Source organism: Dermacentor silvarum, chromosome 2 (assembly GCF_013339745.2).
Source record: "Dermacentor silvarum isolate Dsil-2018 chromosome 2, BIME_Dsil_1.4, whole genome shotgun sequence".
Lineage (NCBI taxonomy): Eukaryota > Metazoa > Arthropoda > Arachnida > Ixodida > Ixodidae > Dermacentor > Dermacentor silvarum.
In genome coordinates this window covers 258,636,036-258,661,968 of record NC_051155.1, presented here as the reverse complement: position 1 = coordinate 258,661,968, position 25,933 = coordinate 258,636,036, and the positions used below count along the sequence as shown (strand labels likewise).

The 25,933-nt window shown below is 49.5% G+C and overlaps 1 protein-coding gene and 1 long non-coding RNA gene across 13 annotated transcripts in view; one reads left to right on the top strand and one right to left on the bottom strand.

The window, feature by feature from the left end:
- LOC119440814 (parathyroid hormone/parathyroid hormone-related peptide receptor-like) overlaps nt 1–25,933 on the bottom strand; it is a 1,097,515-nt gene that overhangs the window by 692,909 nt on the left and 378,673 nt on the right. For all 12 annotated transcript variants that reach the window (XM_049662649.1, XM_049662651.1, XM_037705691.2 and 9 more), the window contains exon 2: nt 5,456–5,558. In XM_049662649.1, coding sequence (XP_049518606.1) covers nt 5,456–5,531 — 76 coding nt within the window. In that variant the 5' untranslated portion in view covers nt 5,532–5,558. The remainder of the gene's footprint in view (nt 1–5,455; nt 5,559–25,933) is intronic.
- LOC125943369 (uncharacterized) lies at nt 20,408–25,518 on the top strand. The gene is made up of 3 exons (XR_007465780.1): nt 20,408–20,707; nt 21,493–21,596; nt 24,700–25,518. It is a non-coding gene; the product is annotated as an uncharacterized LOC125943369 (long non-coding RNA).

The following is a 25,933-nucleotide window of genomic DNA, read 5'->3' as shown; positions in this document are numbered from 1 at the left end:
TCTGGGTCCCCTGTGAGTAATTGACCTAGATAAACGTACTTCTTTACAGACTCCAGAGGCTGACTAGCGATCCTGAATTCTTGTTCCCTTGCCAGGCTATTGAACATTATCTTTGTCTTCTGCATATTAATCTTCAACCCCACTCTTACACTTTCTCGGTTAAGGTCCTCAATCATTTGCTGTAATTCGTCTCAATTGTTGCTGAATAGGACAATGTCATCAGCAAATCGGAGGTTGCTGAGATATTCGCCGTTGATCCTCACTCCTAAGCCTTCCCAGTCTAAGAGCTTGAATACTTCTTCTAGGCATGCAGTGAATAGCATTGGAGAGATTGTGTCTCCTTGCCTGACCCCTTTCTTGATAGGTAACTTTCTACTTTTCTTGTGGAGAACCAAGGTAGCTGTGGAATCCTTGTAGATGTTTGCTAAGATATTAGCGTATGCCTCTTGTACTCCTTGATTACGCAATGCCTCTATAACTGCTGGTATCTCTACTGAATCAAATGCCTTTTCATAATCTATGAAAGCCATATAGAGAGGTTGATTGTACTCCGCAGATTTCTCGATTACTTGATTGATGACATGGATATGATCCATCATAGAATATCCCTTCCTGAAGCCAGCCTGCTCTCTTGTTTGGCTGAAGTCAAGTGTTGCCCTGATTCTATTGGAAATTATCTTGGTGAATATTTTATATAATACTGAAAGCAAGCTAATGGGTCTATAATTCTTGAATTCTTTAACCTCTCCCTTCTTATGAATGGGTATAATGTTGGCGTTCTTCCAGCTCTCTGGTACACTTGAAGTTGTGAGGCATTGGGTATAAAGGGCCGCAAGTTTTTCAAGCATGATATCTCCTCCATCTTTGATTAAATCTACTGTTATTCCATCTTCTCCAGCAGCTTTTCCCCTGGTCATGTCTTTCAAGGCCCTTCTAACTTCATCGCTAGTTATAGAAGGAGCCTCTGTATCCGGTTCATCACTATTTCGAATGAAAGTAGTTTGGCTGTTTTGGGTACTGTATAGGTCAGTATAGAATTCTTCCGCTGCTTTTACTATGCCATCGAAATTGCTGATGATATTACCATGCTTATCTTTCAGTGCATACATCTTGCCTTGTCCTATTTCAAGCTTTCTTCTTACTGATTTAATGCTGCGTCCATATTTTACGGCTTCCTCAATCTTCCCCACGTTATAATTTCGAATATCCCTTACTTTCTTCTTGTTGATCAGTTTTGACAGTTCAGCGAATTCTATCTGATCTCTTGAGTTGGACATTTTCATGTTTTGTCGTTTCTTTATTAGGTCCTTTGTTTCTTGGGAGAGCTTACCTACTGGTTGCCTTGGTGCCTTACTTCCCACTTCAATTGCTGCTTCTGAGATCAACCTAGTTACGGTTTCGTTCAATACGTCTATGTTGTCTTTATCTTCATTTTCTAAAGCTGCATATTTGTTTGGGAGCACCAGCCTGAATTTTTCTGCTTTTGCCCTTACTGGCTCTAGGTTGGCCTGTTTCCTCTTGACTAGTTTCACTATTTATCTTTTCAAATTGAGAGAAATCCTGGACCTCACTAACCTATGGTCACTGCACTTTACCTTACCTAACACTTCTACATCCTGCACTATGCTTGGATCGGCAGAGAGTATGAAATCTATTTCATTCCTTGTTTCTCCATTAGGGCTTTTCCAGGTCCACTTCCTGTTGCTGCGCTTCCTGAAGAAAGTATTCATTATTCGGAGCCTATTCCTTTCCGCGAATTCTACTAACACGTCTCCTCTTGCATTCCTAGAATCGATGCCGTAGTTGCCAATTGCTTGCTCACCAACCTGCCTTTTCCCCAATTTTGCATTGAAGTCGCCCATGACTACAGTATACTGAGTTTGCACCTTTCTCATTGCTAATTCAACATCTTCATAAAACTGTTCTATTTCTTCATCATCAAGACTAGAAGTTGGGGCATAGGCTTGTACTACCTTCATTTTGTACCTCCTATTCAGCTTTATTACGACGACTGCTACCCTCTCATTAATGCTGTAGAATTCATCAATGTTGCCCGCTATGTTGTTATGGACTAGAAATCCTACCCCTGATTCTCTCTTATCTGGAAGACCTCTGTAGCAGAGGACGTGGCCGTTAGTCAGCACTGTGTAAGCCTCACCAGTTCTTCTAACCTCACTAAGGCCAATAACAAGTTAAGGACCACACAAAGAGCGATGGAACGAAAAATCTTAGGACTAACGTTAAGAGACAGGAAGAGAGCGGTGTGGATCAGAGAACAAACGGGGATAGCCGATATTCTAGTTGACATTAAGCGGAAGAAATGGAGCTGGGCAGGCCATGTAATGCGTAGGATGGATAACCGGTGGACCATTAGGGTTACAGAATGGATACCAAGAGAAGGGAAGCGGAGTCGAGGTCGGCAGAAAACTAGATGGGAGGATGAAGTTAGGAAATTTGCAGGCGCAAGTTGGAATACGCTAGCGCAAGACAGGGGTAATTGGAGATCGCAGGGAGAGGCCTTCGTCCTGAAGTGGACATAAAATAGGCTGATGATGATGATAACCATACATGTTCTTTATCTAGCATTCTTGTATACCTCTCATAATGTTTTCTTTCTTTTTTCAAAAAATTACTTGTACCGCTACCCATGATTTTAAGAGATCAGGTCGTATCAATTTCTTCCCTGCTTTTTCCCCACCCGTACTCTAATCGTCTCTTGCTTATCTCTACGGCTGATCGGTTGATGTTTCCTTTCACTTTAAACCCAAGCGCTTCTGGAAGTTGTACATTACCTACGGTTCTCCCTTGGTGAATACCGTCGCATTAGGATGTGCTGAGTGATCTCTGGATCTTTACTGCAGCATACACATGCCTCATCTAGTTCCGAATATTTGCTCCGGTATGTTTTGGTCCTTAGGCAACCGGCTCGAGTCGTTAAGTAGTGGCGAGACGACGTCTGCCGGACGCTGCGTGCATTGGTAAGTGATGTGTTCTAGTGTCGGGGTGGAGTCGCACTACGGACATCTGTCGCTGTGTTTGTAGGTAAACATTTTGTGGAGTCTATGTAAGTGTGGGTAGGTGTTTGTCTGTATTCGGCGCCAGTCCCTCGCCTGTCGCCTGTTGAGCTTGGGGGGAGGTGGAGCTTTGGTTCGTCTTCCTAGTCGTTGTGCCTCAAGTATATGTCTCTCGGCGTCTCAGATGGCTAGAGCTATGGCCGCGGATTCCGCCTTGGCGCTTGAAGTCGTGCGTACGGACGCTGCTACGGTCGATGTGCCCCGGTTCGTCGCGATTGCCGCATAAGTAGGAGCCGCTGTCTCACCTCGAGGGTATAAGCCTGCGTCCGTAAAGTAGGTGTGTGCGTCCTCCTGCCTTTTGCGCAGGAGGGCTGCTCGGGCTTGCCGTTTCGCGTGGAAGTGAGGGTTCATATAACGTGGGATGTGGTTCACATGGATTCTTGCTCGTGGTGGCATAAGTGTGGCCTCGTCTCCGCAGAACTGTGGCGTTAGGGGGTATCGTGTTAGCCCGGAGCGCCCCTGAAGCGCCCCTGCTGCTGGCGTTGAGTCTTTCGCGCTGGGATATGAGTGTGGCCGCGGCGAGTCTTCGTATGTGTTCGTCATGCCCAGCGCGCTGAGACGGTCAGTGCTCGTGTTTTCGGGCAGGCCGAGTGCCGCCTTGCAGGCTATCCCGATCAGTCGATTTGCTTGGTCGATTTCAGTTTGTCGGGCGGCTTGGAAAGAAAGAGCGTAGGTGATTCTGCTATAATGAACGCCTGCAATAATTTCATAGTGTCTGTCTCCGTGATTCCCTCTCTGTTAGGTGCGATTCTGTTAATGAGGCTAGTAAGAATGCGCACCGTGCGCTTGAGTTTGGACAGGGCGATGCCGGCACTGCCCGTTTCCTGTTTTTGCATTCCGAACACTCGTAGGTGCTGGACTTTTCGGATGGGATCTCCGTCGAGAAGTAGTTATAACGGCGGAGCTCTGTTGGCTTGGGTTCTTGGTGGCCGAATATGTATGTATTCTGATTTGCTCGGTGCGCATTTCATGCCGGCATGGTTTGTATATGATTCGAGCGTGTCTAGGGCTTGCTGAAGTGTGTTTTGTCCGTCCCCGTATGAGCCTTTGGTCGCCCAGAGCGTAATGTCGTCGGCGTAAATTGCCGACGACATTTGAATTTGAATTTGGCGAATTTGAACCGGGGAAGGAGGGTTTGGAGCTCACCCAGTTTACGCCTAGGAAAACTTGCATTAATCTCTAACGTCGTTTCGGGAGCTAAGAGCAGTTGATGCACAGAGAGATAACATTTTCAGAACTCACGTTCGGATCTGCGCTCTAGGATGAGGATCACGACTACTCCTCCATGGTGGTAGATAGATGGTGGAGCAGAGTTGTCCATGACGAGGTTCTTTACCCCAGGTTGGTTTGCCAGCCTCTTCCTTCCCTTTTACCATGTAAGTATGTCAGGAAAAGGTGAGCGGCGCTACCGCTTTCTCAGAAAACACACTTCTGAATTTTGGCGGGAGGTGAGCTGCCAATGGGAAGAAGTACCTCTCTACAGCGAGTGCGGTTACTGCTGGTACGAGGATGCGAGCTTGCAGAAGCTGATGAACTCAGCCGCGTTTATTCCGTGTGCTGGAGAAAAGACGAATATAACAGTCTCCACTGGAAGCGAGAGAGAGAGCGCCGCAACGTCCACATTACAAAGAAGAAGTTTTATTCAGGACAACCTTGGAGCCAACCAGCTGCCACATCTCCATCGACGTGATTCATTGATGCACCCGCGTGTGAAGACACGTAATCACTGTAGCCTATAGGAGGACGGCGCTCAGCGACTGTGCTACCAGGGCAATGTCCCTTGAACCTCCGATGGTGTCAAGTGAGCTGCGTGTCTCCAGGGCAGGGAAATGGTACGCCACGTTGGGGAAGCAGCGAAGAGCACGAAACCTCCTGAATTCCAGCAGGACATTCGTGGGGCGACCCTCCTCTTTGGGGAGGACAGAGGGAAGGAAAACCGCGTGGCCGCGGCACTCTAAACATATCCAGCGTTGCGGAATAAGCGTGATATGTTATTTATTTGTGCGATTCGTAAATTAGAGGCTACGGCACTTTGTTATGCAGCTCTAACGTTTCTTGTGGTGGCGTGCAGGGAAATGCACATATAATCCAACTTGTAAAAGAAGCCTTTGCAGCTAACAAATCGGGTTATACCGGGTTCTACAGAGTGACTACAGTCCGTAAATATAGGCAATCTTTACTGTGTACCAGAATTTCTTAAATTAATTAAGGATTATTTGGGCCAGCAGTATTCTCACCTATCCGTAGTTATTAAAAAGTCCTCAAGAGGAAAAATACCAAGTTGCAGAGGTCACTGCTATTGGAAACTTGTTAAAAGTAGATGCTAGATTTAGGTGAACAGTGTGAACTCGACAAACTATTTGAAATAAACCAAGACTCACCGCCCGAGTCGAAGACAGCGCTGCTGTCGTTAGCCTCGCAGTCTTTCCTGGCAGCATCGAGTAGACTCATCTGCATCGCGGTTCCTGGGTCACTCAGGATAATCTGCGTGGAGAACAAACACAATGTCTTTACTAAAAATTATCTGTAGCACTTGTCAGCTTAAGCGCCATATAGTTGCACTCAACTTCAAAAGATATTTAAGCAATAAGCAACCTGAAGTACATTCGGAATGTGTATTATTTACTATGAAAGTCCGCGATCAGACAGTATTTCGCCAGGACTTGCAAAATTATTTACGGCGTCAAACATGCACTTCCCAATTTTTTCGCAAATATGTGAGCAAATTGCGAAAAAATGGGGAAATTTGCAAACTTGTGAGCTATAGGCAATGAGACGGTGCGAAAGATTTATTCAATGATATTCACAGCGTATACATTAGGGCACAACCCGCGCGATGGAAAGATGTAGACACAGGGCTGTTACTGAAGCTTTGCTATGAAGGCGCCGAATTCCTTCCACATTACTTGCGCTAATATTTTAAAATGTACCGGTTCTACGAAGCAGAACAAAACTAAGGTAACGCTCATGAGAGTGGCTTGTTGGGCTAGTTGGTACATGGTTATACTTGGAGAATGCCAGCAAACTTGAAAGTAGAAAAAATTGAGAGGCAGACATAGACAATGTGACAGGAAGGTGTCTGGACTAACAATTCATGAAAACGACGTCCCCCAAGTCCGTACTGAACATGCACAAGGAACAACATAACAAAAACACAGTCAACACCTTATCTATACACGTCTACACTGATCAAGAAACAAAAGCTCTTTCTTGGTAAGGAACACAGATGGCGCGCTCACACACTTCTCGGGGCCAAGTTGATGAATGCGATAGGCTTCAATCAGCTCCCTTTCCTGCCGAGCCTTCCCCAAGATTGAAACGTCACTGAAGATGGGATTACAACCGCGCTCCTTACAATGTAGCGGAAGATTACCTCCTGTGGGTATTAGATCATTCACACAGCGACCGGTTTGTCCTATGTAATCTCTACCACATTGCAAAGGAATACTGTACACTACACATGTGTCGCACGTGCGGTGCTTCGCGACATGCTTGGTATTGCACGTACTCTTTCGCAAACTGTGCTGCGAGACCTTCATGCACAGTTTTGCTAGCTTACAAGGCGCAGAACAAACCAATATGACGTCGTTTCTTGCCGCAACCTTTTTCAATCTGTGTGGAATGCCATGTACATACGGCATAACCACCAAGTTGTTTTTTATTTTGTCTCGCTCTTCGCGAACCCCTCTGTTTTTCATTTTCAAACGCTTGTGCACAGATTCAGCCACTGCAGTGATCAAAGTCCTTGGATAGCCTGCCGCTAACAGTCTCCTCTCTTGCTGGGAGGCACTGTCTTGCATTAGATGCGTACAACTATTTTCCACCGCATTCGACATACACAAAAAGCTTAGTGCCACGCTTGACCAGTTTCGAGTGAGCGGATTGGTACGGTAGCAACGTCTTTTTAGTTCGCGGACTATAAGCCCAGCATATGTGACCTTGAGTATGAAGGTTACAGTCAAATCTAAAAACCTGATGGAATTTTCTTGTGGTGCTTCGAGGGTGAAACTAAGAAGTCGAGAGCAATGCTGAAAAACCGATAAGATACTGCAAATGATGTCAGTGAGACAATCACTACGTCCGATATTTAAGAGAACAAGAAAATCATCAACATATCTAAAAACACGGGCAACACGGTAATCAGTTATGGCGTCAGAAAGAGACTTGTCAAATTTTGCTAAGAAAATACCGCACAGTACCGGCGCAACACTTGACCCTATACAAGTAATGCTGTTTGTCGTTGTTTCGAACGAAGCAGCATGTTGTATTTTGCTTGATTAGGGAACTATATGGGAAAATTAAATAACTGTTCAAGTATATTCGGAGCAAAAGCGTAGATCAGAACGTTATAGAGAAATCTAAAAAGGCAGATCCCACGCCCTGTGGGAATCGATGTTATGCGAAGTAGTGTGCGAGGAGCCTACCAAGTTAACAAAACGACCATGAGAGCACCAAGACGTAGGCGGTTGTTTCACGACCTACATGACACGCATGTCATGACATTCATGTCATGAGTCCTCAGGAGTTCCTTTATACACCTAAGAGACCCTAGCTAAGGCGAAAGCCATAGTCATGATCATGACTATGACTTCGACCATCAACCTTTAGCCTTTTCCTTCACTTAGTACCCACATCCGAACCCATTCCATTGGTTTTTGAGCGTTGTTGCGAAAGCCGAGGTCCGAGCGGTCACGAAGGTTCCATGGCTGGTGCCGTACCAGGTGCCGGGAGAAGGAGAAGTCCAGTGAGATCAGAAAACTGTTTTATATACAAATTTACATGTGGTATTTTACAAGAAGGTCTCCATGATAGTGGAGCCGTCTACAGGCTAACATATTTGCATGTTCTAGCCTTTACATCTCCGAGCGTCTACTTGGTCGAGCGTCTCAAAACATTCAAGTCCCGCGTTTTATCCTTTTCGTTTCCCTCTTTCACTCGACGAGGAAATGCACTTTAGTTCTCCTTAGCCAATCCCCATCTTCGACCAGGTCGCCATGTCCCGCACATGATGTGCCATCGTTTCCCGCCGGGCTCCGCCTCCACTCTTGCCTGATCGCCCCCGCACACAGGCAACGGTTGACCGGTTGACGCCTTGGGAATCAAACATTGATGTCGTTCCCACGGGAATGCTTGTCGCTGGCCCCTTGCAAGAATTAGTCGCCTCTCCGTGGCGGCCAGTTCGCGGAAGCCACCATTTCCAAGGACGGCGGTGGCTGTTGTCTCGGAAGGGCTCCAGCCCAAGTAACACAGAACGTTGTGTAAACATTGCCTGATTGTAAAAATGTCAGAAAACGTTAAACAGCCAACCTCAACGTTGAATGTACGTTGCCAGCTATACGTTCAAGTGATTTCACAAATAAATGTCACAGCAACATCCCGACACCCACGTTGTGTCAACGTTGCATCTAAACATCAATTTAACGTGTAAATGCTATCAATGAAGCAGCATTACAAAACAGCACGTTCCCAGAACGTTGCCGGATGTCACCAATATTGACAATAATGTGATGCCAGGTTGCTGCAGCATTTCGCATGTGCACGTTCATGCCATTATAAGATATTTTAATTTTCAACTGAACACTCATCTTTATCATACAGTGAGGTATGGAGTTGTATAGTGGTTATGTAGTAAATTATATTTTCTAAGGAACACCATGTTAAATTATGTGTATTGTGCTTCTCCACAGATAAGAACTGCTACAAATTATATTATTAAATGGCAGAAGCATTCACATGACGAAAATGCTCATTGTTGCAATGGTTTACCTATTGTAGACAAAGTTACGCATAAAAGTATTCCTTTCGTCCGCACCAAATGCACAAGACCTTGCGACTGCTTGCACGCCACATGCCCCTAAAAGTGGAAACATTAAGCAGTCGCCATCTGAATAGGCACAAGCCCCATTATACCAGCTGCATGAAAATAACGAACACATCCACACTGCACAGTGGATACACACAGATCATGTCTACTTGTCTATATGAAAAACAGCGCATTTTTTTTAGTTCACGTATGACTTACATCATAGAAACGGCACTAGAGCAAATTACTATAAGCCACCAATACGGCTGCAAACACATCGTACACCACCGCACATTTCTGCCACGCACCACATAGGACACATGCACGCTCCAGAGGCATGTTTTTTTTTTTTAAGGAGGAATCTTCGCGAGTCGCCCGATAAACACAGAAGGCACGTACGACAGGATCGCAACCCGCTCACATTGGACACACCGACACGAAAGGAAATGCGGACGATACGGGTGTAACCTGCGCCACACGAGCTATCGCCCCTAGTGGATTTGGTCCTTTCCGACTGAAACAGTCACAACGCGCACGGAAAAATCACACACAGCACATGTGTACCTCCGATATCGTGTCAACAATTCCTGAGGCTACAATTCATGTTGACGACATGAGAAAGTTATTTAAAACGAAGCGATGGCGTAGAAAAAGTAGGCAGCATCGCGAAGCCTCATGGATTGGTTTCGAGACAGCTTCGAGACAGCTTCGAGACAGCCCAAAGCGTTCAAATCACGCCACAGCGACGGCTTGATAAGAATTACGTAGCTGATCTCGAAGGCCATGCTTTTGCTGGCTGCAGACGGCGGAAGCAATTCAAAGGTAAAAATTCGTGATCTAATTTCTTTCTGCGCTAAACTATAGCATAAAATATAGAATTTTCAATGGTTACTTTGTCTCGCAACATCTATACCTAGTTGGGTGAAACCGGGCACAAAATGTTAGCCTGTGAGTGTACCGGTTAATATTTTTGGCATCACAGAGGCCACACCAGTCTCACAAGTATGCAGGCGGCGCTGTTGTTTTCCTCCGTGTTCTGTGAAGCCGGGGCCCGGTGGCCGCCGCCCCAGTCGCCGCCGCGCGAGTGTGCTCCAGTGGAATGCATTCTCGCTGCGGCGGCGGCAAGGAGACCTTTCGATGCATCTCCTGCGGAGCGACTACGACGTACTCGCTCTGCAGGAGGTTTATGTGGCTGCCGGAGACCTGCGCCTCCCGGGGTACGTGGGGTACTCGAGCGCCACTGCCTGCACCCTGCCCACCTGCACTGCTGCCCGCTGCCTGGACGGCAACCAGCCGCAAGGCCCCCCACGCTGTGCCATCTACGTGCGCCCGGAGCTGAACCACGCCGAGGTGAACGTGGCTGACCTGACTGGAGGTCCCATGGAGTGCTGCGCCGTGACCGTGAGGCCCCGAGGACTGGACACTACAGTAGCCTCCATCTACGTCCGGCCCTGCCAAAGATGGGACGCGTCCACCCTCCGGCAGCTAGCCACACGCCTCGGCCGCAACTTTCTGCTCTGCAGCGACGTGAATGCCCACCGCACGGCCTGGGGAAGCCGCAGGTGCTGCAAAAGAGGCAGAGACCTGGCGGAGGTCTTCCCGATCATGGGCATGGAGGTGCTGAACACAGGGGCGTTCACCTACGTACGACGGGGAGCGCGGACGACCTGCACGGCCATCAACGTTAGTGTAGCCACGGAGGGGGCCCACTACAGCTGGTCGACTCAGCCGGACTCCTCGGGCTCTGACCACCTGCCGATCACCATCACCCCGGCAGGAGGGAAGCGTCCCAGGACCAGGAAATGCAGCACGATCGACTGGGGGGCCTTCAGACGAAAGCTCGATGACATCGACGAAGACCAAGATTTCTTCGAGTGCGTGGCCAATGCAGCACAGGCGGCTACAGTCCACTCTCTCATGGCAGAGGACCAGCCAGTCCCGGACCTGCGGCACTTGAACCTCCGGGCTGCCAGACGCAGGGCAGAGAGGCGTGCACTGAGGACACGGCTGCCCACGCATCGCACAGAGCACAACCGCATCGATACTGCCTGCAGGTGCCATGCCAATCGCCGGAGACGGCAGAACTGGCAGGGTATCTGCCAAACCATCAGTCAAGCCAATGGCGGCCCCCGGGCATGGAGGCTCCTGCGGTCATTGCTCTGTGGACCAGCGGCGAGGCAGCCGGTGCTCTCCGCAGCCATCTGCCTTGGGATCAGTGAGGCAACACTGGCAGAGCTGCTGGCAGACCGCTTCTCTGCCCTCCCAGTGGCACAGCCTGCAGCTGCAACTGGTCTCACATCCGCTAGACAGCCTGGCGGATACCACCCAGCCTGGACGACCAGCCAGATCGCCGCCCTATGCCAGAATCCGCTCCAGGAGCACGATCTGGCATTCGCACTGACGAAAGCGAAACGCCGCAGTGCCCCGGGAGCGGACGGCATCACGTTCCAGCTGCTCCAGAACCTGGATAGGGCAGCCCGAAGGCAGCTCTTGAGGGCCATGAACGAGGTCTAGGAGATTGGCCTGCTTTCGGAGGCCTGGCTGACCGCGGTGGTGGTGCCCATCACGAAGCCAGGACGACCAGCCACGGCCATCACCTCCTACAGGCCAGATGTCACTGACGTCTGCGGCCTGTAAGCTGATGGAGGCCATCGCACTGGGACGGCTGAACTGGATTGCAGGGGCGGTGGACTTTCTGCCCGAGCAGCAGACCGGCTTCCGTCGGCACCGGTGCACGGCCTACTCGATCGCCGACGTGATCTCCACACTGGAGGAGGCCAGAAGTAATGGGAGGTGGCCCTCCTCACACTGCTGGACATCCAGAGCGCGTTCGACGGCCTGCCACACTCAGTCATCGAGAACGCACTGGACGGACTTGGAATCGGGAGCTGCCTCAGGCAGTTCATCAGCTTCTTCCTGACGGGACGGACACTGACGGTGAGAGTCAGACAGACCCTGAGCAGCCCCCGTAGGGTCACCATGGGCGTCCCCCAGGGCTCGGTGCTAAGCCCATTTCTCTTCAACATAGGCCCTGGCGGGACTCCCCGCAACGATCCTGGCTGACCCAAGGTTCCCAACCCAGTGCTCCATTTACGCAGACGACGTGGCACTGGGGACCCATGGACCGAGGCGCAAGCTGCAGTCCATCCGGTTATCGCTGCAGCGATCCCTGGATGCAGTGGACTCCTACTTCCGGGGCATTGGACTTCTGCTCTCACCTGCCAAGACAGAGGCTCTGCTGGTGCACCCAACGGCCGCTGCCCGGGTCACTGTCGGAAGGCTGGTGCTGGGAGGCACGCCCATCCCATGGAAGAGGGAGGTCACCTATCTTGGGCTCCAGGTGGACCACCGCCTCACATGGATACCTGCTGCCAAGGCCGCCACCACCAAGGCACGCCGCGTAAGATCAGCAGTTGGACGGCTCCTCCAGCGAGGCAAGGGCTGCACCACAAGATGGGCCAACCGGCTGTACCAAGCTGCTGACACCTCCATGCTCCTGTATGCGCTCCCGTTGACCAAGCTAACGCTGACCCGCTAAGAAGCAGCTGGAGATGGAGCAACGGATGGCCATGAGGTCATTCCTGGGCTTGCCACGCAACTCAACCGTGGCTGCCTCCCTGGCAGAAGCCCAGACCTGGCCGCTCCTGCTGCTTATGCTTCGTCAGGGGCTCCTGCACGTCGACCGACTTCATCATACTACGGATGGCGACGCTCTGGTGCGCAGACTGCGGAGCCGTCCCTCCTCCCGGATGGGCAGCATCTGCGCACTGTATGATGAGCTGGTTGGGCTTCCGCCCACTGCCGGACAAGCGTGTGGCCCGTGGACAACCACCGAGACCACTCCCCGACACCGGACAGAACAGGCAGGAAAGGATGCTCCTCCTGCGCCTCAGGACCGGAAGCGCATGGCCTGCTGCACGCAATTTCAGCGTGGGGCGCGTCTCATCCCCTGCATGCAAGAGATGCAGCTCCCCAGAGTCCCTGGAACACATCATATGCCACTGTCCAGACCTCGCGACCCCAGGGCACGCGATGACAGTCGCATACAACAACCTCGGCCTTCCAACCACAACAGAGGAAGACTTCCTCTTCCCCCGCCACAGTCCCGTCACAGCTTTGCAATCCTTCTTGGAGTTTGCCGCTGTGGCGGGACTTGCCTTGTTTGGGTTTGCCAGGTTTGGGAAAATCAGCAACTGCATGGAGCTTGGCGACGTCAGGAAGAATACCGTGTTTAGACACCACGTGGCCAAGGATGGTGAGCTGACTTGCGCCAAAGTGGCATTTCTTCAGGTTGAGCTGAAGGCCGGCGGAAGTTAGGCATCGTAACACTTCCTCCAGCCTACAGAGATGGGTGGGAAAATCGGGCGAAAAAATAAACACATCATCTAAGTAGCACAGGCACGTTTTCCACTTGAGACCACGCAAAAGGTTGTCCATCATACGCTCAAATGTTGCGGGGGCGTTGCAAAGCCCAAGAGGCATAACGCGAAATTCATATAGGCCATCTGGTGTTACAAAGGCCGTTTTAGGTTGGTCTTCGGGTGCCATGGAGACTTGCCAATAGCCGCTGCGTAAGTCGATAGAAGAGAAGAACTCCGCGCCTTGGAGACAGTCAAGGGCGTCGTCAATTCTCGGAAGAGGGCAAACATCTTTACGAGTTATTTTGTTAAGACGGCGGTAATCGACACAGAATCGAATCGATCCGTCCTTATTCTTAACAAGAACAACGGGAGATGCCCAGGGACTATCCGAAGGCTGAATGACGCCGCGCTTGAGCATGTCAGCTACTTGGTCATCGATAACACGGCGCTCTGTCGCGGATACACGATATGGTCTTTGTCGCAGTGGCGCACTGGTACCCGTGTCGATGCGATGACACACAGTTGACGTGTGGCCCAAGGGAACATGCTGGCAGTCGAAAGACGAACGGAACTTGTTGAGAAGGTGTAGAAGCTGGGCGTGTTGGAGCCATGTAAAACATCGGGCAAAGTCGGCTCCTGTGCGGGGTTACAGGTCACTCCGGCGACCTCATGACTGGCGATGGAACCAGTTGGTATGTCAATGACGGCAGCAGGGTCGACACACTGGACGCGGCCAACGCACTCCCCACGAAGCAACGTGAGAGGACAGGACAATTGGTTGGCGACGAGCAGTCTGCTGACGCCGGCATGAACGTCCAAAAGAGCGAAAGGCAGCGGGGAACATTTGCGTCGAGCGAAAATGGCGGATGGCGTAAAAAGTGCGCTGGCATCAGCAACAATGTTGCGTGACACTGTGGCTAGAGCAGAAGAGTGCGGTGGAATTGTAACGTGTTCGGCAACAAAAACTTTATCTTCAGGTTCACGAGCGTCAAGGAGCGGGGCGTCGCACAGCGTTTGAAATTCCACTTCAGCACGAGAACAGTCGATGACGGCCTTATTAGCGGAAAGGAAGTCCCAGCCCAAAATGAGATCGTGGGAACAAGAACACAGCACCATAAATTCGACGATGTAGAGGAGGCCGCTGATCACAACGCGAGCAGTACACGCAGCTGCAGGCGTGATGCGGTCGGCGCTTGCAGTACGAAGTGACACGTTCGACAGGGGCGTCGTAACTTTTCTGAGCGAACGGCAAAGTTTGGCACTAATAACTGAAACTGCGGCACCAGTGTCAACGAGAGCGAGTGCAGCGACGCCGTCCACATATACGTCAATAACATTAGTCGGAGAAGAGAGAGGCCTTGTTTTGTTCGTGGCTGACGCAGTTCTTGCCTCTGTAACTGCGGCGATTAGTTTTCCCGTTCAGGCGTAGAAGGACGACGACGCATCGGCGAAAGCGAGCGGCGTCGAGGTGATGGCGAACGGCGGTCGACAAGAGGGCGGTGGTCGGAATAGGAAGACATCGGGCCAGGGTTCTGAGACGCGGAGGATGACGGGTATGGGGAAACGTGTGGTTTGGTGTCGAAGCGACGGCGGTAGGATGGTGCGCGGCGACGGCAAAATCGTGCAATGTGGCCAGGTAGACCACACTCAAAACATATTGGCCGGTTGTCAGGAGTGCGTCATTGTCCACTGCTGTGTGGGTACCACGGCTGAATGAATTGAGGAGCTGCACGCAGTGGCACGGCTGATGGGAATGGCGCAAAGGCCTGAGGTGGGGGCCGCGCGAGAGCCTCGGCATAGCTGAGAGGTGCAGTCACCTCGGGAAAAGCAACGGGAGTTGGCACCGGCGGAGTCTCGCGGGCAGAAGGGAGAGCTGCGCAAACTTGCTCGTGGATGACCTGGCGAAGGTTGGCCGGGAAAGGCCAGGGTGGTGGCGTGGTTGAGGACAGCAGCGAAAGCTGACGAGCGACCTCAGCACGGACGAACTCTTATATCTGGCAGAGCAGGGAGTCCATTTCAGGAGCCGCGGCCACGCTCGCGAGGCTTTCATCGGACACAGGTGGGCGCCGTGTGAGAAGACGCTGTCTGCAGAGCTCGTCGAAACTCTGGCAAAGCTCAATGACCTGAGAAACAGTGCCTGGGTTTTTGGACAGCAGCATATGAAAGGCATCGTCGGAAATGCCCTTCATGATGTGACGTGCCTTGTCCGCCTCCGCCATCGTCGGGTTGACACGCCGCCAGAGGTCGACGATGTCCTCAATGTAGCTGGTGAACGTTTCACCAGTTTGCTGGGATCGGCTTCGTAGGCGTTGTTCAGCACGAAGTTTGCGCACGCCAGGGCAGCCGAAAACGTCCGCGATGCTGGTTTTGAAGCTAGCCCACGTGCGGAGATCGGCTTCGTGGTTTTTGAACCAGAGCTTGGCGACGCCCGATAAATAGAAGATCGCGTCGCTGAGTTTGAAGGGATCGTCCCATTTGTTGGTGTTGCTGGCGCGTTCATACGATTCCAGCCAATCTTCAACGTCTTTCTCATCGGTGCCGCTGAAGATGTCAGGATCCCGCTGACGCTGGGCACCGGCACATACGATGGCTGGAGTAACCGGTGGGGATGTCGGGCTGGGGTCGTCAGGCATGACGGACGGCAGAGTTCGGGTGCGTAATTCCAGGTTGGGGGAAAACTGCAACACCTCCATCAATATCTAATATGAATACAGGACAAGAGAACAGCAGGCAGCGTGTCTCAACCAGAACAGCTCAGGCAATCTCGAGCTCGCGCCTCCCGGACGACTGGCGATGTGGCTGCAGCGCCGGGTATTCCTCTTCTCTACAATATATATATATATATATATATATATATATATATATATATATATATATAAAGGAAAGAACAGGAGACAGAGACACAGCACCCGTTCACTGGGCCGGCTGTTCTATTAACTTCCTCTTCTTTTTCCCCTTTTGTCCCGTGTTACCGAGCTTGTGCTTCCGCTTCATTACACTCGGCCACACTGTATTTTTGAAACTCAGTGCACAGCCACATCAGATTTGTCAGTGGACCCTCTTCTTGAGACGAGCCACGTGGACAGCAAAAGTGTTCTTTCTTCTCCTGTCCAAGGTTCCCTGTTGATCCAGAGTGCGAACACGCCAAGTGTTCTTCCCCAGGCGTTCTGTGATCACAAAGGGACCCTCAAATTTCACGCAAAGCTTCTTGCCCGGTGGTCGACTACCTCGTTGGGCCCACACCTCATCTTCTATCTGGTACTGCGGCGCGGGACGATGGCGACGGTCGTAATAACGCTTTTGAACGTCTTGGGCTCTCGCGGCACTCTTGCGAGCTTCTTCTCGAATATTGTGGCATAATGTCTGTCGCGCGACGGGGCGTCCAAGTCTGATCGGGGTATTCAAATTGAGCGCGTTAAGGCGGCGCAGCTGGCCATAGACTATTTCGTACGGCGATGTCCCAGCTGAGTTCTGTAGTGAAGTGTTCATTGAGTAAGCAGCAGCCTGGAGATGTCCGTCCCAATCTGCTTCTCCCGGCTTACTATTTCTGCAGTAGGGAGCCAAACGAGCTTGAATTGTCTGATTAGCTCTCTCCGTCAGGCCGGTTGCTTGCGGATGGTACGCTGAGGCATAGTGGTGCTCAACTCTTGCATGGCGTAGGTAGGCACGGAGTTCGGAGCTGCGGAAGGTCGGATATTAGTTTGTTCGGAAGACCATGCCTCAGTTCAAATCGGTCTCTCAAAAATCTTGTCACGTAGCTGGGTGCCAGAGAAGGCACGGTGGCCACCTCCACAAATTTGGATAGATGGTCAACAGCAATGAGGATGTAGCGATTGCCAGCCGCTGTCGTTGGTAGGGGGCCAACATGGTCGGTGCCAACTGTGTGAAATATGGTAGCAGGAGGTGGAATGGGTGTGAGTAGCCCAGGCTGGCACCCTGGAAACCGCATGTGTCGTTGGCATATTTCGCAGCTAGCGGCGTAATCACGAACACTCTTACTCATTTTGGGCCACCAGAAGCGCTCCTGTACTTTTTTTAGTGTCGCTCGCTGACCTATGTGTCCGCATTCAGGTGTATCGTGGATGGCGTGAAGAATACCAGGCCGCAACGAAGCAGGGATGACTAGAAGGTGTTCTTCAACTTGCCACTTATTCTTCCATAGACGACGATAGAGAGTTGCGTCACGCACGACAAATTTGTTGCTGTTCTGTGCGTCCGCAAGTGAAGCTATGATAGCCGCCACGTCAGTCTCTTGGCGGTGGGCCTCGGTGATGTCTTGCTGTGAAAATAATATCCAGGCTTCCTTCATTCCAGGCGAGTCGTCCCCACTAGGATTTCGTGACAATGCTTCAGCCACTTGGTTTAGAGTACCGGCCCGATGTCGGACGCTGTAGTCATACTCCTGTAGTCGTATTATCCAGCGTGCGAATTTATGCTTCAGGTGTTGCTTTGAGAACATCCATGAAATTGCAGCATTATCTGTTACCACCGTGAAATGCCGACCAAGCCGATAGTGTCTAAATTTGTCGTCAACGCTCCACACAACATCTAGGCATTCCAACTCGTTGGAGTGGTAGTGACTTTCAGCATCTAAAAGTTTTCGGCTGGCATAGGCGACAACATGCTCAGCACCATCTGGGTCGCGCTGCACAAGTACTGCTCCGAGTCCAACCTGGCTAGCATCTATGTGCACCTCTGTGGTTCCGTCTTCATTGAAGTGGCTCAGTACAGCGCAGTCGGTCAGCTGATGTTTGAGCGATTGGAACGCACATTCCTGTGATTGGCCCCGTTTAAACTGCGTATCTTTCTTGAGCAGGTCAGTAAGGGGAGCAGCTATCGAAGCGAAGTTGTCAACAAACTTTCGCAGATAAGACGCGGCGATGCCCAAAAATGACTGCAGCTGCTTAATGCACGTCGGATTGGGGAAGTTCGTAACGGCTGATATCCTTTCAGGGAGAGGCTGTACGCCTTTCTCAGAGATGGAGTAACCCAGATACGAGATGACCGTAAGTCCAAATTGGCATTTCTCACGGTTTAGTCGGAATTATGCAGCGTTGTAGAGCCTCTCAAGAACTTCGTCTAGGTTCCGGAGATGTTCTTCTACTGTTGTGCCCACAACTAAGATACCATCGAGGTACACAACACAGCCGTGATCCTTAAGCGGACCTAGCACGGTGCTCATAGCGCGCTGGAACGTGCTGGGAGCTGTCCGTAAGCCGAAGGGCATACAGTTGAACTCGTAAAGGCCTGATGGTGTACGGAACGCGGTTTTAAACTTGTCTTCTTCTGCGACATTGATTTGAAAATACCCAGCCCACAGGTCTAACGACGAAAAGAATCTTGCATTCCGTACTGTATCGATGACATCGTCAATGCGGGGCAGTGGGTAGGAGTCCGGTATAGTATGCTTGTTAAGCTCTCTATAATCAACACAGAACCGCAAAGTGCCGTTTTTCTTGCGAACAAGGACAACAGGTGCGGCCCAAGGACTACACGACGCTCTAATCACACCAGCAGCCAGCGTCTCACTTACTTGTTCCGCAATGACAGACCGTTCGCGTTCAGCGTACCGTCGCATTGGTACGCATATAGATGGGTGACTGTCTGTCGGAATGCGGTGCTCAAGCAAGTAAGTACCGGGAAGTTGTGCATTGTTGTCGGCAAACAGGGCGCGATGTTGCTCGAGAACGCTAGAAAGGATCTTCCTGCCGGAAGGCTCACCTCTCTGTGACTCAGTCGGAGGCGCGCAGGAGGTTGTGGATCGCAGCATAACTTTACCGCCCTCAATGTTCAGTTGCACGTCGTTAGAAAGGATGTAGTCCGCGCCAAGAATGATGTCGGCAGGCAAGTCGTCGAAGACGGGCACGTCGCGTAGATGCTCTGTACCAGCGGGTGCGTGTAGCCGCAGGTCAATGGTGCCTGCTGGCTGTACGTTTCCCCCTAGGCATCGCAAGGGTGCCTGAGTCCAGGGATGGAGATTGGCAGGCGCGTGCCGCCGAAGCAGCGCTGAACGCTCAGCGCCTGTGTCTACAAGCGCCGTCAGTTCTCCGTTACCGTCGACGTGAATTGACACCAACGGCCTTGTGCTGCTCTGGTATCGCATTTGCTGTCTTTTGTCTTGCACCCCGTCGCTAGTGCAGTGGCTAGCGTCGCCAACGGAGGGGCTTCCACACTGCATCAGGGGAGCTTGAGAAGTAGCACACGGCTGTGTGGTGGCAGCCCGACGCCGTCTAGCTGTGTCCTGTAGCACTGAAGCTTTGCGGATGAAAGCGTCAGGCGCTGTCTCTAACGCATACACGGACAGGACGACAGCATGCGTGGAGTCGTGGATGCCATCTATGACATACTGCTTGGCTGCTGGGGAAGCCCAGGTAAGGTTGCAGGTGCTAAGGAGCCACAGCTTGTGGTAAATGTACTCGGCTATGTCTTCATCTGGAGCTTGCTGGCGTGACCGCATTTGCATAAAGCGAGTGTCATAGGCGCTTGGCAAGTTCTCGAAAGCAGAGAGCAGCGCCGCGGTCCAGCTGGACCAACTTGGATAGGCTTGTCCTTCAAACGAATTCCAAGCCTGAGCTGCACCTCGGAGACGACCTTCTGCCATGGACCTCTTCACAGCGTCTGTCCACGCGTAACGATTAGCGACAGACTCTATGGTACGCACCCACGTTACAGGGTCCTCTTGGAAACCATAGAAATCAGGGAGAGTCGTCGGTGCTTGCAGTGAAAGTGTGCTTTGTCCGACGACTGAAGCAAACGCGTCAGTCATTGTCTGAAGTCGTTTTGAGGCAGCGGAGAGGGCTTGATTGAGCTCACTAGCGCCGTCGTCCCCGAGGGCCACTGAGGAGGCCTGGACGCCGTCCCAGATGATGTGGCGAATACCTGCGGCGACGAATGCGGTCCCGGTAGTGTCCGTCCGCTTGCGATGCTTGCGGTCAGATCTGCCGAAGTCTCAGTATCCTGTCGGCTGCGCCATTGTAAAGGAAAGAACAGGAGACTAAGACACAGCACCCGTTCACTGGGCCGGCTGTTCTATTAACTTCCTCTGCTTTTTCCCCTTTTGTCCCGTGTTACCGAGCTTGTGCTTCCACTTTATTAATATATATATATATATATATATATATATATATATATATATATATATATATATATATCGTGTGTTTTTGTGTTTCCTGTAATGAAGTGGGTCGCAGTTAGCGTGCACAGAAGTGCCTGAAGATACCTTGTGTCATGCTGCAAACTCGCCGTATGCGTGGCGCGCCAAGCAAACGTGGACCAACGATTTGATGTCATCGAGTGTGGCTCCTTTGTCTCTCGTTGTGGAAAGTAGGGTGGACGTCGCAAAGAAATAATGCGTGTTAGCGCGCCTCAGCTCGTCCACTACTCAGTGGCATGTATGCCGGGAGTAACATCGTCGACGCAGCACCGGCAGCTTGGAGAGCGCTTTGCGAATGCGTCGTACCATTCAAAAGGTAAGTAATCGTGCTGGCTAACTACACGCGTATTGTGCGAGCTTCTCGTGTGTGCATAGCGTGCGCGAACGTAGGAAATAGCAGTCCCGCGACAACAGTGAAACCTGTGCTGATGCTTGCTGAACGCTGGTTGTCAGCACTTAGTTACGCAAGTTTATTGCTTTGATGCGAAATTAAAAATCTTGATAAGCGTTTTCTTCCGATGAGAAATATAACGTTTGGAAATAATCATGTTCATCATGTGCGCGCTGTGCGTGATCTCCCGCTTTTCTGCTGAAGTTGCATAATAACGACTCATTTGCCTCTTCACCGATTCTTATTGCAATGATGTTTCCTCGCCTATAAATGTTTCGACGTTGCAAATAATCTCTGCTTACGAAGTTTTCGGTTTACGACAGTTTCAGAGAAAAAAAAAGCAATCACAGCTTGCTACTAGTACAACTTACTTTTAAAGACAAGATGTTTTGACATACCTTATACATAACTAAACTTGACAGGGGAAAGTTGCTTAAGCTGAGTCATGAAAAAAAAATGAATTGTTTTGTAAACAAACATTTATTTGCTATGTGCTGCTGCTGCATGTCAATAATTTTACTGTGATGAAAGGGTCCCCATTATCAAGACATTCATCCGTGACTTCTACTTTGTGCTCTGTTGCCACCCTGCACTAATGCAAACATTGTTTTCGTGACTATTTTTAGGTGCTCCATGCATGTGTAGACAATTTGACAGCTTTGTAAAGCTATGTGCCACTGCTATTTGTTAACACAGAACCTATTTTATAGTGGCGAGGCTGTGACCCACAACAGTGCCCACATAACATATTAGCCACCAGACCCCTTGGCTATGCCTGCCGTAGCGCAACGTGTAATCTGGATGGTCGGGTCAGGTATGTATGTAGTGTACGTGTTCCAAAAAGTAGCATCTCGGTATCATTCGTGTCTAAGTTAATCGACGTTACTCAACACAGCTTACTAAATAGGTCCAATATTTATGCAACGTGCTGTTTATTTGTGTTCATAGCTGTTATGCACACCTTATCGTGTTCTATACAAAACTAGAGCTAACATGTCCCGATATTAAGTATTTTTTCTTGCATCAATCGCTTGGCTGCAAGTTACATTTTAATTTTGCTTAGTACACACTCTATCACTGGTTTCATTTTGGTTTTCTTGTTTTGAAACTGTTTCCTATGCTGTAGGTTTTATTTCCGATTTTTTGTGCTTATGCTACACTCTTGTGCACCTTCTGCGCATGTAAGAATTCAAAGTGTAGTGGGCGAAATATGTCATAGGTGTAAGCACACAGTGTGCTTACCAATGTTTAACATTCATATTCACAATTATTCCTGTCTTGTTCCCAGAAAAACGGCCACTGGCAAATACACATTTGATGAGCTTAAACTTCTTGAAATGATACATGAAGGCCAGTATTCATTGTACTGCAGTTACTACAGTTCCGAAGTGTTTTCTAGTAAGCTTGCTTTTTTCTCTCCCATGTTATATTCTTGGCAAGCTATCCCCATTCATGCAAGTAAGCAGTGTAGCAGTTGCGAGTCTGTGTCCAGTTACATTATTTTTCACTGTAAGTCAATACATAGAGCACACAGTTAACTGGTAGGTAGTTCATTGTATTGATTTTTGAAAAATAAGAGTAAAGTAAAGGCAAAGTAAAACAGCTTCACACCAAGGGAAGCTGTAGAGCTGTTTCTTTAATTTCTTGTTTTTCAAACCTTAGTAGCCACTGCTCGCATGAGGGGACACTGTAGAGGCTGAATTCACCAAAATTACGTGCTTATGCATTCGAATAAGTGTGTTTTGTTCCATAGCAATATGTGGTTTCTTGTTTGGACATTGCAGTGCGTTCGAAAGTAAAAAAATGACAGCAGATCCACGAGGTGAATGATGATGAGTGGGCGAAGCTCCGGAGGGAATCATCGGATCTCCCGCTTAAGGGGACGCTAGCACAAACGCGTTAGAAACGTGCAGTACTCTCTAGTAAGGGGGAGCGGCCACAGCGTCTTACGCAGCCATTTACACATGCCGGAACGTGCACCGCATTTGCCGACGCCATCACATGACTGCTGAGAGAGTATACCCCCGGTATTCATAAACGCTCCTCGACTTGAACTTGACTTGCCACCGCTTTGGGCAGCGCGTTCGAAACGCGTTCAAGGTAAGGTGGAGAGGCCTCAAAGCGGTGGCAAGTCAAGTTCAAGTCGAGAAGCGTTTATGAATATCGGGGGTATACTCTCTCAGCAGTCATGTGATGGCGTCGGCAAACGCGGTGCACGTTCCGGCATGTGTAAATGGCAGCGTAAGACGCTGTGGCCGTCAGTCACTACATTGCACATGCACAATTCGCACCCTTAGGAAGAAAGTTGACTCTGTCTGACAAGTGTACAGATGGTGTGCTGATACACACAGCCAAGTCGCGGAATCTTTTCAGCCTCAATTATTTCACGTGTCACTTTCACGTTCTTCTGCTGGAAACAGTACACTGAGCAAACGATGGTGCACATTCACACGAACTGCAATGACATTCAAGCATACCATCACACACGTTTTTCTTGACATTGTATGAGTGTTCTCTCAGCCGGTCATTGATACAGCGTCCCATTTGACCTATGTACTGTTTAACACAAGAAAGAGGGATACAATAAACCACGTTCTTAACACAGGTGACGAACAGAATTTGGTGTTTTTGTTACATATGTGTGGCGTGCTGCGACATTGCCTTTGATTACACAACTTTAGAATGATATGCAATTTTCTTGATATTGTGAGAGGTTATGAATGTAGAGTATGACGGCCAGTTTTTATGTCTGTCAGATGTAGTGACCACATGACCTCTACTCTGAAAAGCGCATGCGCTGAGTGGTTGCCATGTGGTCACTGCATCCGAAAGATATAAAGTGGCTGTCATACCATACATTCATAAGCTGCAGTATCACGAAAACTGCAGATTTATTCAAAGTTAAAGTTGTCTTCTCTGCACCTCAGAAGCTTATAAATCAAAGGAAATGTGGCAGCGCAGCACACAAGTGCACCAAAAAGCACAAAAATTCGTTCGTCACCTATGTGAAAACATGGTTTAGTGTACCGCTCTTTCTTGTGGTGAACAGTACATAGGTCAAACAGGATGCTGCATCAATGACTGGCTGTGAGAACACTCATACAATGTCAAGAAAAACGAGTGTGACAGTTGGCTTGCATGTTGTTGCAGTTCGTGTGCCGGTGAACCATTGTTTGCTCGGTGTACTGTTGTCAGCAGAAGCAGTGATCAACTAGCACGTGAAATTATTGAGGCTGAAAAGATTGCGCGACACGGCTCTGGTGTGTCAGCATTTGTACACTTATCAGACACAGAGTTGACCTGTGTGAATTACGCTTGTGCAATGTGATGAGTGGCGGCTATAAACATGGGTCGCACTAAAATAAAGCTTTTTGTTGGAAGTCAGCACACGTCTATTGTCTCGTCTTTTCTGTCGTCAATATCTGTGCTGCAATTCACCAATATGTTGTACCAACAAGTCAAATTTATCACTCACTCATTGGAACTTTCATCACGAATGAAATGTGGTTTTGGCAACGTGGTAGAGCATTCACTTCATTTGTTGATTATTGTTCTCTTCCAAGACTGAACTGGATGTAACAAGCAGCCATGGCATTGCAAGGAAGCTTTATGTTAAAGGAATATATTGATACCAACATCTTAACTGCTTAGCGCAATAAAGGAAGTTGTGGGCATTGTTTATTGTGCTTTCCTTGTTCTTGTGTCCAAACATATGGCTATAATGGTTAGGTTTTAGTGAAATTTGCTTTTAATGTTTTGCATTATTCTCCTGCGTAAGGTCACTATTGTTTGTTTCATAGTTATGTGAAGCTTAAGTTGTTTGTAAGCATTTTTATAGCCTGTGTTCGCAGTAAACATGGCTTACTTCAATTTTTCAGATGGCACTTCATAGTTTGATGTAATTCATATCTCTGCAGGTTGCCGCATTATTGACTTGGAAACCAGTGAGGTCTCTGGATGCAAGTGAAGCTACCGAGGGAAGCATGTGTGCATCGCTTGTGCTGCTGACCATCCTCTGCAAAAGTGAAGGCTGGCGGTCACTGCTTGGACGACTTTGTTACTATACCCCCTGGGCTGTGTTGACTCCTTCACACTTGCTGCAAGCTTAGGCAAAAAGACCGGCTGGATGCTTGGCAGGACATAGTATTCAACCGCAGTGGTACTGTGCTGTGTTTTTGTACACTACCAAGTGAATGACAGTATTTGTGCTGTTATTAAGAAGTATAAATTGTGTTCTGCCATTGAAATAAGGGAACTTGACAAAAAAAGCAAAAAATTTCGAAGTCTGACCTAAATGGGAAGGCAACAAGTATTGTGTTGTAGCTGTTAGCAGAGTGTCTTAATATGTGATACAAGACCTTGATGTTTAATGCAAAATATATTTGTGTTATCAGAGCTGTTCACGTTGTTTTTCTAAGTTACTGTTATCTAAGTGTCATTACTTGTTTGCCAGTATGATGTAAGCAGACTGTAAATAAATGCATGGTTTGACATTATAACCAGGTTTGTCTATGACATATTCACTATTATTTAAGGTGGACCAATGCATATTCAAAGGTGCATATTCAACCGCCACATATTCCTCCTGCACAAACAATTCCTACATACTAGCGTTTGTTATTAGCAGCTGATGTTGGCTATTATGAAATTTCTTGAAAGCACATGCAGCTACCGACACATGATTTTTAGAGCAGTAAGTCGGAAGCAAAGAAACTGACTTTTTTCTGTGGCCTAAGCTTAAAGGGAGTATTTATTTAGGACGTTTATTTAGGGAGTATGGCTATATACAAGGTTTGGACAAGCAGCGGCGACGGATGCAAGGCTGTCGCGCGCCTCGGGCCACTTCGTCGCCGTCGTCTTCCTCCGACCGACAGTAGCAGCCCCTTCACTGTCTCGTGGCACTACCCCCCCCCCCCCCCCCCCCCCCCCCGCGGGGCGAGAGCGCCGACCCGGTGCTTGCTACGACGGACCAGAGGGTCCAGTTACGTACGGCTTAAGTCTCGCAACGTGCACGATAGCAGAGGGCGGGGGCATAGACGGCGCTGGCGCGTTGACTGAGCCGGCTCGATCTCATACGTAACGTCGGTGACTTGACGTAGCACCCTGTAAGGACCATCGTAGCGGGACAATAACTTTTCGGAGAGACCGACG